Source organism: Toxotes jaculatrix, chromosome 15 (genome assembly GCF_017976425.1).
Source record: "Toxotes jaculatrix isolate fToxJac2 chromosome 15, fToxJac2.pri, whole genome shotgun sequence".
In the NCBI taxonomy this organism is placed as follows: Eukaryota; Metazoa; Chordata; class Actinopteri; family Toxotidae; genus Toxotes; species Toxotes jaculatrix.
In genome coordinates this window covers 8,070,866-8,086,193 of record NC_054408.1, presented here as the reverse complement: position 1 = coordinate 8,086,193, position 15,328 = coordinate 8,070,866, and the positions used below count along the sequence as shown (strand labels likewise).

The 15,328-nt window shown below is 41.6% G+C and overlaps 1 protein-coding gene across 1 annotated transcript in view; it reads right to left on the bottom strand.

Annotated features, from left to right (window-relative positions):
- Positions 1 to 15,328, bottom strand: part of il1rapl1a (interleukin 1 receptor accessory protein-like 1a) — a 126,597-nt gene that overhangs the window by 62,074 nt on the left and 49,195 nt on the right. Inside the window, exons 3-4 of the mRNA XM_041057211.1 lie at positions 14,817 to 15,003; positions 13,457 to 13,610 (exon numbers count right to left, since the gene is read on the bottom strand). Of these exons, the coding sequence (XP_040913145.1) occupies positions 13,457 to 13,610; positions 14,817 to 15,003 (341 nt within the window). The remainder of the gene's footprint in view (positions 1 to 13,456; positions 13,611 to 14,816; positions 15,004 to 15,328) is intronic.

Sequence of the window (15,328 nt, the reverse complement as noted above, 5' to 3'; positions counted from 1 at the left end):
GTTCTCAGTAGGCCAGGTGGTGGATGAGGCTCTGATGTGATTTCTAAAGCCTCTGAAGACTGTCTGTCCCCACCCTCTCAACACGGGTTGCCTAATTGAGTGTTAATTTGGTGCTAATTATGTAACATGTTATCCCAGTGAGACGCCCCAGATGCCACGAGACGAAGGCGTGTGGAAGAGTGTGCAGAATCGCAAAGCAAAGCATTTAGGGAGACACTATGTGTCTGTGTCTCACAGTCTGCATCTGCTTCCTGACTTCACTGAGTCACAGTGCAGGAAAAAAACAAAAAAACACACACACACATCCCAAATTAAGAAGCATTCAATCAAGTCAAGATAAACACTGAAAAGTGTGCACTTTTCAGAAAATAAGGCCATCCTTACATGAACCACAGCTGATTGTTAAACAAATATTCATCTCTACAAGCAAGACTCGCTGAATTAATCATTCAACAACCATTTCCCAGTGAAAGTTCAGCCCCTACATTAAAAATTTAACAGATTTCTTTTACTGTGAAAGTATTAAAGACTGAAGCTGGGCTGTGTCATTGCAGGCAGTGAGTGGTTAGGCCAGCGAGAGTGCTGTGGCACTGATGCTCTCTTCTCTCCATGCTCTGTTCCTAAACATAAATATAGCATGATTATTAAGAATACCTCTCTGCTCTTTTATTTATTTAAGTCACAGAGGCTTATACAACATACACTGTAGAACACTCTTCATGGGCCCCGGGGCAGGGTATCAGAGCGCCAGCTTATTACATGCAATTGTGTGTGTGGGTATTTGTCTGCATACACCTGACTGTGTGTGTCATTTCAATCAAAAGGATAGGGCTGCAATTTTCTATATTTGTATTACTGTCAACAAAATCCATGAAAAGACCAAATGCAACAAAGCATCACTCAGTCTCTCAGTAGCTTCTGACTCCTCTACTGTGTTAGTGCCACTCAGCCCCAAGCCAATTTATTCCCAATGAAAACATAAATCTTGAAAATTGAGACAAATATATATATTCATTTAAAAAAAAAAGCTGAGTCATTTCTCAAACAGCTGGCCACTGCAACTATTAGCAAATGTTACTCAAACCACAGTGATGGTCCATTTGTCGATTACTGTTTTCAGCTATGGATAAATTCCCGTTTGGTGCGGACGTATTGTATTTTTGTCACCAGGATGTCATATGGGCACGCTCATGACAAAATACAGTGCCTGTGTTGATTTCATTCATCCACTGCAACAGTGCAGCCAATTTGTAGGGTTTTAACAGTTCAGCAACAACGGAGGTCAATAGAAAACAGGCAATACTTGTTATAAGGACAAATTCACAGTTGATTTCAGTGTTGAGAATGAGAATGGTTAAAGATAAGAAAAAAATATATAGTATATTCCTATCCTTTCCATTTAAGAGGGCTTCTTCTCTACACTCTGAGGAAGCAAGTTCATACCTGGAGCTAGCTCTGATCCAGTACTGTCAAAGTACAAATCATGTTTTTTAGTGCTTTGTGCATGTTTAAAAGAGAATGTCACAGCAGCAGGGACTATCGGGAGAAAAAAAAAAATCACAGATGAAGTGCAGTGTCGCCATAGGCCTTTTCCAAGACCTATACAAGACATTTTGACATGTCACAGTGAGAAAGCCCAGGTGTAAATTATAAAATTAACGATGGCTGAATTCCATTTAGCTGCTTCAGTTTCACGGTCCTGGTATTGTCCACACTACCACACTGTCATGGTTTACTGGAACACTTGAATAGAACAGAGCCATTGTTAATGTAATTAGTAACACCTGTGCTTTTCCTGCTCTGACACGTGAAAACTGTCAGTTGCAAAAAAAGGCATATTGACAGCTGAATGCAATATTATAACAAATGTTAACTGATGTAGGAGCATTTAAGTCTGTAATACAGGCACTGCAGCAGCTAGGAAATGGCTTGGAGTGACTGCTGGTTAACATGTAGTCTTAGGGGGTGGTGTTTCAGTCGCTATTTCACATTTGTTCCGTTGTGTGACAACAGAAGCAGAAAAACATGTAAATGGGACCAGCTTTACTGGATATTTGGCTGCACTAAATTGCTGTATATGTGAACACAGAGAGCAGGAGAGAGGCCAAGAGATAAACTAGGTTTTGACCTCCTGTTGTTATTACATTAAACCCATCTGATAGGTTTTTTTTTCTTCTGATAGGTGTGAGAGAGAGAGAGACAGAGAGCACATCTCTTGTTTTCTTGTGAATGCAGTAATGGCAGGGGAGATGACTGTAGTTAGTTCAACATGGAGAGAACTCAGCAATCCCTCATTCAGGCACAGAGCCTTCTCTGCATTCACTAATAGATTTCCTATTCTTGTCTAATTAAAAAGGGAAGCCTTTTTCCCCTGAAAGGCTCCCAGAGCTATATTGAGGGGTGGAGAGGTCGCTGGGAATCCATCAGATGTGATGCAGTTAATCAGCATAAAGCCTGCTCCACTGCACTGCTAAACAACAACTGCAGGAATGGACCCAACCCTCACACTGCACCACACTGGGATTCAAAGCTATACAGGCACAGTGGTGAAATCATTTCTTTTTTTAAATTGACGTACAGTATTTTCTAGATTTTGTCTTCAATATCTGGTAGTTTCACTATACTCTCTAAAACGGATAATTAGAGGAGATTTAAAAATAACTACAGAGACAGCTGGCGGGAGAGCACTATGGTGAGAGAGAAAAAGGTAATGGGGTTTGTGGGAGAGAATATAAAGAAAATGAGAGGACAGGGAAACAGCCCTCGCCCACGGTAATTACCTGTCTCTACCTCCTATCTTTTTGAGCGACAACAAAAGAAGTTAGGAGAGAGGAGCGGAGACAGGAGACAGGCAAGAATGAAGGAGACAAAACCTGAAGGACAGCAGAGAGGATAGGACAGGATAGGACAAGACAGGATAGGAGAGGATCGGAAAAAATTGTATGACATTCCTGACACCCACATCATTCTGCAGCAAACTGGGAAGTCTGTAACAAAGGCTGACTCAACCTCCTTCAGCTACGCACATTTTACCTTTCTCTTTGTTCCCCACACCTACAATTAACGCACAGTAGATATCTGATCTTTTGAGCGACCCACAGCAAGGAGCAGAGGTGGCCATGGAGACAATGGATGAGTTACGAAAGACATCTCCCGTTGGTGAGCATCTGAATAGCTAGATAGAAATTTGAGCATGTAATCTCCGTAAGGTGAATGCTGCAATCAGAGACATTCATCACAAATGATCTCACCCACACCAACAGCCTACATAATCTGCTCGCCACCTGTACTTTGGCCACCCATCACCTAATCACTGCTACAGCAAAGAAAACTGTTATATGGACGCTGCTGGCACCTCTTGCTATCATCTCATCCATCCTTTTGGTGCACTGCCTGCTTCAGAGAAACCAGCTCTTCTCTGGCTGAGAGAAGAGATGGGACTTACACCTGTGTGTGCAGAGTGGCAATTGGCTTCAGGGAGGAACAGGTGGAAGAGAAACTCTGCCATTCACTTGCACTTATCACAGCTGGGCAGACACACACACACACATACACACACACACGCACACGCACACACATTTAAGTATGTACGTACAGCAGATGTTCAGCTGCAGCGATGTACACAAACGTGCACAAAGCCAAACATGCCTCCCCACCACACTCACAAACATTTACACACAAACAGAGGAAGAGACAGAAAGCAAACTGTAGATGCTGACACTGGCTTCCTGGACAGCCTCTCTAACTGTGCAAGGATGCCAGAGGAGGAGAGAAAGAGAGAGCGAGAGAAGCAGCAATGATGCTGTAAAGACATCATTTCCATTGTGTACCAGGGAAAGTGGTGGCAACACAAAATGGTAATGACAGTTAAGGCGTTTAGTCACGGACTTACTGGAAGGAACGGAAAAAACCCCTCATTTTGACATAACTGACGTTCTGTGAGGCACCGCTACTGGGTCCAAAATAACTATGACGCAGAAAGACATAGACACTGTCTACTTTTCAGTGCAGCTGAAGAGAGTGGGCAGGATAACGCAAATACAAATGTGTGTGCACACAAACACATGCACATGCATGAACAGCACTACATGCACACAGTGAGGGCTCTTCCTCTGCTGACTGAGACATCTCTATGTGTCTCCACCCCAGGGCAGAGAGGCATTGACTGCACACTATATGTATGATTTAGAGACCTGAGTGACAAGGGAAGGGTGAGGGTTGCATCAACCTTATGAAGCTCCATAACTCTGGGGAGAAAAAGAGCTAGGGGTGGGGGTATACCAAGAGACAAAGAGACACAGAAAAAATGTGAGTTAAAGAGAGATGATGTCAGACATTTGACGTAATTAAACCTCATATGTAGCTGAATGGTTTATTTTGGGTGTGTGCATTGTTGACAGGAAAAGGAATTATCTCCTCACTGAAAACTGGCAAAACAGAAACTTTTAATTTTTCCATTTCTCCACACTTTCTGTATAACATATTTTATTCATATTCTGTAGGAACACGCATACATTTGAACACATGCCTAGGAGTGCATGCAAATATGCCCATGGATGCTCACGCACACCTATTGTAGTCCTTCATTAATTTGGACACTTCGGGGCTTGCTGAAGAGTGCGCCCATTGCTGCTGTGTGGCTAAGATCAAATGTATGACAATCTCTCTATTTTCTGTCACCATCCCTTGGGGCTGTTAATGGTCACCTTCTTATCTTTTAATTGGAGGGAGGGTTTTTGAGAGTCTTCTTTTCTTAAGGACACTGTATAATGAGAGGGTTAGTTAGGGGCCTCTAACTGACTTTCAGCCTTTTCAAATCCTGTCACAGATGTAGCTGGCACTGTTCTGATTAAAACAGAACTTCTTTCATCGAGACAGTACCTACAGACCCAAAGTTATGTGGGTCACGACCTGTTGGGGAGGAGAGGAGAGCAGAGGAGAGGAGAGGAGAAGGAAAGGAAAGGAGAGGGAAAGGAAAGGAAAGGCAAATGTCTGCAGGGAGAAGTGAGTCAGGACGTAAGGGGCCAATTACCACTGGACTGCTGGCAAGGAGAACAGGGACTGCAGAGAGATCAGAGTATCAAAGGCCATAACACGATCAGTGTCAAAATGGCCAACATTGCATTGTAACTTCATTAGTGAACACATAAGAGGGAGGGAGACGGGTAGAGAATGAGAGAAAAACTGCTAATGTAAGTACAAGGTGTTATACTGTAAGTAACATGCTCACCCATAAAAATTCCCTCCTAGCCGTTCAATTTAAACCTCATACTAAGGTCATCAGTGCTACTGCAGCTACTCTTGTGCTTAAAAATGAGACCACGGGAACCTACAAACACTGCAGTACAGTAATTCACAAGAAGGCTTTAAACTCTGTGTGCGCCATTATCCCAGTGAGCAGGTTAAAAGGACACAAAACGGAAGCAACATTACAGCTTTACAGAAGCTGCATGGAAATGCATGGTAAGGTAATAGACTGCATACAGTGAGGGAGAGAGAGAGAGAGAGACACAGAGGAAGAATAAATTACCTGCATTGTTTCAGCAGGCTTATATGAGCACCTGCTACTGTGTATAAAAACCAGACTCTAAGAGCAGCTCTAACCTTGCTTTGAGTTAAAAAAAAAAAAACAACAGCAAAACTGTACAGTAACTAAAATGTAGGCTTTGGACTTCATGTGTGCCATTATCTCAGTGCACAGTTCAAAAAGACCTTATCTTTTAGAGCAGGGAATGGACATGAAATTGAATGATTGAATTCAAAATTACATCTTCATGGAAGCTGACTGAACATCCATGTTAAGGTAATAAGCTACATACTTGGAGAGAGATTTGTCCTCTCCAGACAACAAAGCTTTGTTTTCCTGTTCACCACGTCAGATGTACTGCACCAATGAGGGGTAAGCTTACACCTGCAGTGTTTCAGCAGACTTACATGGGCAGCAGTCATGAAAATGTCTGTCATGGCAACTTGGCAGGCAGCATGCTTTTTGAAATGCTTTAATAATTAACTAAGCTATTTTTATTCATAATTGAACAAAATAAGGAAATATTAAAATAAATATTAGTGAAACCATTATGCTAGATATGTAAATGATTCATTTCATCATTTAAGTGCAAGTTCAAATTCAGTCTCAAGCATAATCTCAGTCACACTGAAGTGCTCTATAATTTGAATAAATTCTGCGTATTTCAAAGAGATGGCATTTTCATGCATCGCAAAAAAGAGTTATTAAAAATTACAAGCATGTCAGAAATAATGTACAATCTAGGGCCACACAATTAAAGGAAGATTTAAATATTTAGGGAAATAAGCTTATTCACCTTCTTGTCAAGAGTTAGATGAGAAGATTGCTACCACTTTCATATCTGTTTGTTAATATATGAAGCTGGAACCAGGAGACTGTGCAATGTAACTGGAAGGAAAGAAGAAACATGCTATCTGGCTCTGTTAGGTAAAAAAAAATCAGGAAAAGCCTATTAGCACTGCTAAAGCCCCTGTTTAATCTGTACAAAATTACAATGACTTCCTCAACTCATGTCGTCCACAGTAGAGAGGCCATTATGCTTAAAATTTACATCATCATTAAAGTTCAAAGGTCTAGTTGAAGTTAATTTGTTAAGACCAATGTCATACAAAAATAAAGTGCTGGATCCTTTGAGTGAACTTGTGAAGGAGACAGCAGTCCTGTGATCTGAGAAATATGTTGGGTTGAAAAGCTGCAAACATGACAGATATACAGTCTGGGGCCAGACCATTACAAGCTTTATAGACCATGAGCAGAGCCTCAAAGTCACTTCTTTAATGAACAGATAGCCAGTGGGGTTGTTTCAAAACTGGAGTGATATGATCCTAGTCAAGTTACAAATGTGCTGAAACCACTGAATAGTTCTTCCAGAAATACCAGTAAATAGGATGTAACGGTAATCTAGTCTGTGTTTTTATATCTGACCAGGATAGAAAGCATCGCAATTTTGAAATATGATGATGTGTGAACAAAAAATTCAGGTCAGCAGCATCAATTATTTCTTTGGTTTCATACTCTGCCAGTGTCCTTAAAAGGGAGCTGTCTCTAAACTTTTGCACCCAACACTAGAATTTCCATTTTTTTCGGTTAAGTGCAGGAAGTTTTGTGATATACAGACACTGATGTCTTTCAAGCAGTTACACAGGGAATCTAAAGTGCTCATGTCATCAGGAGATATTGAAATGCAGAGTTGTGTGTCATCTGCATAGCTATGGCAAGTAATGTCAGGTACTCATCAACATATTTCACTGCTACAATAAATACCTCAACTGTGCTGCAGGGTTTTACTGAGAGGACACCAATTCACTGGTCTCTAAAATATAAGCATAAAGCATGTCTTTTCAAGTGACAGAGAACCACTGTTTAATTATTGACCTACACTTCAAAAGGCATCATAAGACAGAATTATAATTTTAATTTCACTCCTGCCCTGGTACCAGCCCTATATGCCTAGATAATGATAATAACCAGAGACTGGGGCTGTGCGTGTGGGTAGAGTGGGGGTAGGTCAGGCAAGATTAATTGTGGAGGATGTAAATTTCATTCGTCACATGCAGATTGATGTCAATTTTAATTGAATTAAAACAATGTGAACCCTGGCCCGCTTAGAGTCTAGGAGGACAGCTGCTGAATAGAGATGAAGTGAGTTGGAGAACACTTGAGAGATGGGAGGAGAGGTTGGGGGTGGAGAGGTTAGGGGTGAGGAGGAGAGACATAGAAAGTAAAAGAGATTAGTTAATGATGAGAGTGGTAGTTGACCTTAAACTAATGAGTCATTCGGCTCCACCCTACAATGGTAATACTTGTTTCATGAGTAACTGAGCTCCTCATTAAATTTATAGGCTTTAAAAATGTGTGGATCCACATGTCATATATATATCCTCATGCTAGACTGTCTACACATTGAACGGATAGCAGTAGGTTGTGCTCTTACACTGTGTGCACTGGATTCTCATGGGTGTGACTGATGTACGTGTGTGCACACAGGTGCATACATGTGTGTAGGTGGAGTCATGAAAAGTCAACTGCTGGAGTAACACTTATCGCAGGTGTGATTTTATCATCTTCTCCCCAAGGACATGAAGCTGAGACTGAGTAGCGTGAACACGAAAGGCAGGAACATTGCAGGTGGCACAGGTGTGATGCATTCGCACAAGACTCAAGAATATAGTCTGAGAGATGGAGAGGGTTTCAGTCGAGAGCAAAGCCATCTCATTTTCTCACCCTGCACCTCTTATCTCGCCCCACTCATTCCTCTTCTCCCTGCTCTCTTGGATAATATCAGTGCTAATCGCTGCCTCTCCATCCATCTATCCACCTTCACACCGACAGACAGGAGAACAGACGGAGGAGGTGTGGATGCCACAGTCCTCTTCCCTTGTGTCTGACTGCTTCTGCCTCCGTCTTCTCCTGCAGTTTCAACATGCGCCGTGGTGAGATCACGCCCAGCTGGTCAGGTAGCTCAAGCTATCGCCATATTAAATAAACATATAAATAAATAAATAAATCACACAGTCCCACTCACACGTGCACACTGGCAGTAACATTTTATAAGGCTGTGAAGTGTTCATGCTTCTGAAGGTGACCCTACAGCAGAAGAACTGTAAGGAACCTTTTACTGCGATGAGACGATGTCCTGGATCACCTCCCCACACCTCGGCTCCTCATTACATACGCAAACAACGCTCTCTCTCTGACACACACGCGCACACACACACACACACACACACATCACACATACAGTATGCATGTTGTCCTGTCTCAAATGTGCGATCTAGCCCAGAGAGGCAAGGGCAATCAGGTTACTGCGAACCCTGATGGATGAATCCTAAATGTTCAGCGCCTGATGGAGAATACATTCCGATTTAGTGAGCAGGGAATAAAGCAAACACCACATATAAAAAAAACAAAACTAAACTAAAAAACCGAAATACCCACAACAGTCACATATTTTATTTTCTCACATATACAGTATATATTTATCCACAGTACATGAAGCGAGCTTCCAAAGCATCTCCCCATGCACTGTGGATATTCTACAAGGGGTAATGTAAGGTAGATGATTCCTCTCCTCCCCTCGATTTCCTCTTGCCCTCTGCACTTCCAATTCACTGTGCCAAATGGTACATTTACATTGGCCATAACCTCAATCACCATGCTTGCAGGCTATGCTGAATGTGCAGACAGACATTTCTACAATGAGTGGATGCAGACAGAGGTATAATGGGAGCAATAGATAGAAACCCACGCCCGAGGCATCCATCAAACCAAACGACTCCATTACAGTAAGTCCGACAGAGGCAAACGGTAATGTGCACTGTGATAAACACTGGGATAATAGTCTGTTTATAGTCGTGGACACACTGTTTCTGCCGCGAAACACTGGCGAAGAATACAGATAAGATACAGGAGAAGCAACTGCTCTATCTTTTCCATTCGTTCTATCTCTTTTCCTCTCTCTCCTTTGCTGTTATCAGTCACTTTCACTCCCTTGTTCTCTTTATCCTTTTCTGCTCTCTCTGTATAATATTTTCCTTTGTGGAGAGATGCAGAGGGAGCTGCATACATCAGCTGAACAGGGCTTTTATCTAGTGTTACAGTATTGTAGCATTACCATCACACTGTTGGAATGAGGCCTGGGAGAATCATAAAAATGTAATGGAAATGATTTAGATGTAGTATTAAAAAAACAGACATATCACACCACACAGTTCTAGGTATGCATACATAACTTTAAGAAGACAAACACACAAGCACGTACACAGAGTGGCCCATACAGTACATGCAGGTATCAATTAGTCATAGCCAGCTTGTGGTTTCAGCTGATGCGTTGCTTCTCGTGTCTCTGATAGTAGAAAGGGGTAAACACAAGAGTAGACTAATCTGACCACGCTCTATATTCCTCAGAGGAACTGGGAAATAGCAAACCTGCTGCTCCTATGAATCAATTATAAGAGTACACAAAAAGGCACTCTCTTTACAGATGGGAGGTTGAGGTGAAGGTCTATGGAGGGGGAAGAGAAAACAAAATCTTCCATCTGTTGACAATAGTGTTTTTATTCTCTATACACACCCCACAGCTGCACAGGCTCTACCCTCTTCGTGTCCACATGCTCAGACTGAGATAAGAACATTTAAATGCACCCTGACATAAACTGGAGAGAACATAAAACGAGGCAAGGGGTCGCTGTTACTTTTACATTTCTATTAACCTGAGGAGCATCATCACTTGATTAAGGTGCTCCTGGATCAACCTGATCTGGGCGAGTCTGTGTTTATGCCCATAGTTAACCTCTATTACAAGACTGACCTCAGTTCAGATAGCAGCTCCTCTACTGCTTCAAATGGAGGCTGTTACACAGTGGAACAGGGTCAGAGCAGAAAACACACACACACACGCATACAATTTGCAGCAAGGCAGGGTCAAAACAAAGGCCAGTTTCTATTGCGCTATATTTAAGATCAGTTAAACTTAATGACCTCTTTCATCCTCTTGGCCTATCAATAAACTCCATTATTAGCCCTCAGATCTCAGATGTAGTTTGGCCTTTTATGCTTGCCGTCCAGGCAATGCCGGTTTTAACAGGATGTGATAAAATGTGGATAATCTCACGCCCACTTGAGGGGATGATGGTGTAGGTTTATTAAAGGAAATGAGCCTATGGTGAGGATGAGCTAATCTAATTCTAACAGGATACTACAGCACTAAAAAGTAGGTACCCCACTGGTATGGTAATAAGGCAAAATGCTATGGTAGAGCAAGCTGTATTTTTATAGCAGAAGCAGCATAAATGATGACACAGAATTGGTGACTGAGACAGGAACATATTGTGATGATGTTACAAAAAAAAAAAAAAAAATTCTCTACACAGACATGGGCAGTTTTCTGCTGGTAGCAAGTTAACTAATAAATATGGGACAGTGGACCAGTCACATTCAGTCAGTTTAAAAAAGGTGCACTGAGCACTGTTGTCTTCATTTTGGAAATGTGAATTTCATGTAAATGATTTTATGTACTTCGAGAGGCGAAACAATTGTGAGGTCCCCACATCAACCTGCAGCATTAAAGCTATAGATCATTGCTCAGTGTGTCAAATGAAATGACTTCCTCCATTTTGATGACTTATAGGCATTTCATTATGCGAAACATGCATCAAGGTCCCTCAGACGGTGTGAGGGTGTTTCTCTATGGTTCTCTATGCACAAGTACATACAGCATACTATGTGTGTGCATGGAAGCATGAGTCAAAGGTATACAACAAACAAAGGGTTGTTTAGTTAGAGTGTTAAGAACATAGAACATTGAAAAAGAAGGTCAGAGTGAGAGAAAATCTAACATAAAATTCTTATTTGTTTTTCATCGTGCTCACTGACTCACTCTCCTTCACAGGGTTAATCTTACCCTAAAGCTTGTAGTTCTCAGTTATATATTTTCTCATGTTCTTGCTCCTATTGTTCAGCCAGGCTTATTGTATATTCATACTTCGCGTTGCGTACAGACAACGCGAGGTATGAATATACCTCTTTTAATTGACCAGTGTTCCTCTCTCTTTCTTTCTGCCTCTTCCTGTACCTGTATCTTCTGTATCCCTTTTCCACTCTCTCCTTCCTTTGCTCTGTATCAGTAATGTATATTTATAACCCAATAAAGTTTTTATGACCACTGTCATTAAAGAACCTTGAGGTCATGCTGACAAGCTATCAGACATGCAAGGATACAGCCAAAGTACATACAGCATGTAGTCAACATGGTATTCACTTGCCAAACATACAGAATGTTTAGCTCACACATCTTACACATATTAAATACACTGAATACGATTTCACGTCACAGAGAAAACTAACAATTAAAACATTGTTTTCCTAAATCACAGAAAAAGTGATTCTAGCCACGCTGAACTATTCTTCTACCAAAAGCTGAAAGGGATTTAGTTTGTCTCAAAAAATGAAAACACAACAGCAATGTGTCTTTTCAGACACAACACCCTGGTAAAGTAGCCCAGAGCAAGGCATGTGGAGTACCATGAGTAACTTACATGTTGCTACACAGTTATTTAAACATATTTTTTCAGTGCTAGGAGCATCCCAGGGTGTACTGAAAATCTATTATACTTAGTGTGAATTGGGTGAACTGACCCTTTAAATTGTGGCACAGAATCCCAAAATGGTTATGGACCAGATGGACATTCTCACTTGTTATATGGTAATATGAGCCTGATGCATGTCCCAAGGAATTTCAAATTTAGGCTCTTTACAGGGAATCCTGGAAATGCTGCGTACAGCAGTACTCTACTATGAGTGTTATGGTGATAAATTTCAATCTAGTGTATCTATCACACTTTAGCCTTATCCAATAGTAAGCCCTGCTCAGGTTCAGGTATGTATCTTCCTGTTTGATCTTTGCTAGATAGCAAATAGCCCGTGTACTTCACACTGCTATCGCCTTCATATCACGCAAGAGCAATGATCAGCCACACAAACACCACAAAAGATAATCAAATACTTTCACTTCTTCTAGGGACAATAACAAAGAAAGCACTTGAGATTTTTTGTATATATAGAGAGAGAGCTTATATACTTTTGTTTTTTTCCATAGTGGTGGTTGATTATCTCAAATTGGACGTGAAACTATTTACTACATTAATTTACTTCAGCATCACTAAAAACAATACAACCACAATTTTAGACTTCAATTTGTATGATGTGACCCTAGTGGGCACAGTACAATAGGTAGCATCAAACAGATGTACACACTAGAATACAGTGGGTGGAACTATCAAAGCTGGTTTGAGAAAAGAAAAGGAGAGGAAAAAAATGGATTTGACCCTTTCATCAACCCTAATCAGAGCAGTTGACCTGGCAGAACACTCACACTAATAAAGAACACATGAATGCACTTATTTGTGTGCTCACCTTGCAGCTGTGCAAGGCAAAGAGAGAGAGAGAGAGAGAGAGAGAGAGAGAGAGAGAGAGAGAGAGAGAGAGAGAGAGAGAGAGAGAGAGAGAGAGAGAGAGAGAGATGGATAGAAACAGAGAGAGCAGACTAAGTGTACTGTAAATCTCCTGACCTTGGTCTTGGCTCTTTAGCTCTCTGTGTGAAGGGGTTTAGCCTATAGCCTTAAATATTTCAACACTGCTTGGTTGGCGGGAAAGTGCTGAGTTAGAAGAAGGGATAGAGGCCAGGCCACAGCATTCTACCTCACCCAGCAATTAACACAGCAGCAGGACATCACTGCAGTGCTCAGTGGTGTGTGTGTGTATTTGTTACAATCTATTTCTTTTCTGCAGGTGCCTTTGACAGTTACAACTGCTACTCTGTTCATTCTCTCCATATAAACTGTATAATTTATAAAGTAGACACCTTTAGTCCATACACAGGTACAAAAACACTCTTTCTTTTTAATGTTTTTTTTTCTTCCTAAAACTTACCAGTTACTGTGAGTTCAGTTGTCCTCCTGACCACAAAACCACCAAACTGGATTTCGCAGGTATAATTGCCAATGTCATCTTCCTTTACTTCCTGGATAGCCAGAATATCTCTCTTCAGGATGATGCTGGCACGCCACTGCTTTGGACGGCACTCCTATGCGTTAAGAAGAAGAATGTGTGGGTCAAATTCAAAACATCTGCCCAAAAACTTCTTCTTCACAATGAATTACATCCACAAGACTTCAAATGGTTCAAGCTGGACACAAAAGCTTTCAAATGTCACTGAGCGTTAAGAAAGTGGATAAAGTGGTAGGTATGATTAGCTTGGCACTCTGACATAAAAACTCCATACAGTAAAATGATAAGGCTTAGCCATTATCCTACTTATCCAATCAAGATTTATTGCACTGAACTGAATATTCTCCGCTCAATACTCCAGTATAGCCACAGAGGATAGAGAGAATGTTATTTACAGTAGTCTCTGCTGGCAAAATAAGTGTGTTTGTGCTGCGTCTGTGTGTGTGAGAGTGCAGGCACAATGAATGACGACACGATCCTCTCTCCAGCTCCTCGGTGCTCTGGTAGGGACAACGATGGCTTGGCGGATTCTATTCCACCATTGCTCCTGGCAACCTTCGAATTCAATCACTGTGGCTCCACAGTCATCCAAATAACTCTAGGTTCCAGCACTCCCAGTCATTACCCAGACTGTAATTGAATTGTGGAAAAACCTAGAGGTCGAGCCCGGCCAGCTAATCTACTGCTGATCTGCCTGTGATTAGTTTGGCCTGAGCCCTTCTCGGGATGCACTTTGTTGTCCGCAGGCCGTGCCTGACCCTGGAAAGGCAAGAACCCAGGTGAGGGAGGAGAAGGTGCATGCTGAATAAAGATCAGGGACTAGGAGCATTTGGAGGACATCCACTCAGTCCGCAGGGCAGAGTGTGACAAGTTTTGTGTGCATTAGGAAATCCATCTCTGTGGCTGCCCTCTGCTCAGTCCTCCTCTTTGGATTACTCTCACAGTGGCACACAGCAAGCGTAGCCCATGCGATTCACTGTCATCATTTGCATCTATACATAATCTGCCTAAGTGAACTGAAACCATGTTTCCAACAAGGGTTTTAAACATAAACAGCCAAGAAATTAAATGAAAACAAACCAACGAACCATTCAAGAATATTTCTTGTTTGAAAAATCAGTGCCAGATGCCCTCCTTATTACTCTTCCCTAACACACAGCACAGGATTCAAACCACACAAAATCATCAGTCAACCTTCAGCAAATTATACAAATGTTGCACAAATGATGCAACAGATATAATCACACATTAACAAACGTGCTCAGCCAGAGAGCCAGCCCACCTTGTACCAGATGATGTCCGGCTCTTTGCCAGGTTCAACATAGTCATCTATGTCCGGACAGAGAATGTCTTTACTCTTGCTGAGCTCAGCCTTCTCAGTTCGTCTCATGTTGGAGTTGTAGCACAGATTTGTGTCATTTTCTGCCACGGTCAGAGACATGGACACCTTCATGCAGTACGTTGAGTTCCTGTAGGCAGAGAACAACAACACTTTACTTGTTTCATAATCAAAGTTCATTGAGTAAAGTACCCTTGTCATTTGCCACAGCACTACATTAACACTGCTGTTACATAATAGAAAGTAAGACCAAAAAAAAAAAAAGATTTTTGTTCATTCACACAAACAAAAGGCATGGGATTTTATGTTTACTCCCTTTGATACACTTTTAGTTATTTCTGTCCCTCCTCTGTCCCCCTCCTCCTCCTCCCATGTTTGTGGGGTTAGCAATAACGACGTGTTCAGCAGCTTTACCGAGTCAATGACTCACACTCACGACCATTATTGGATTTATG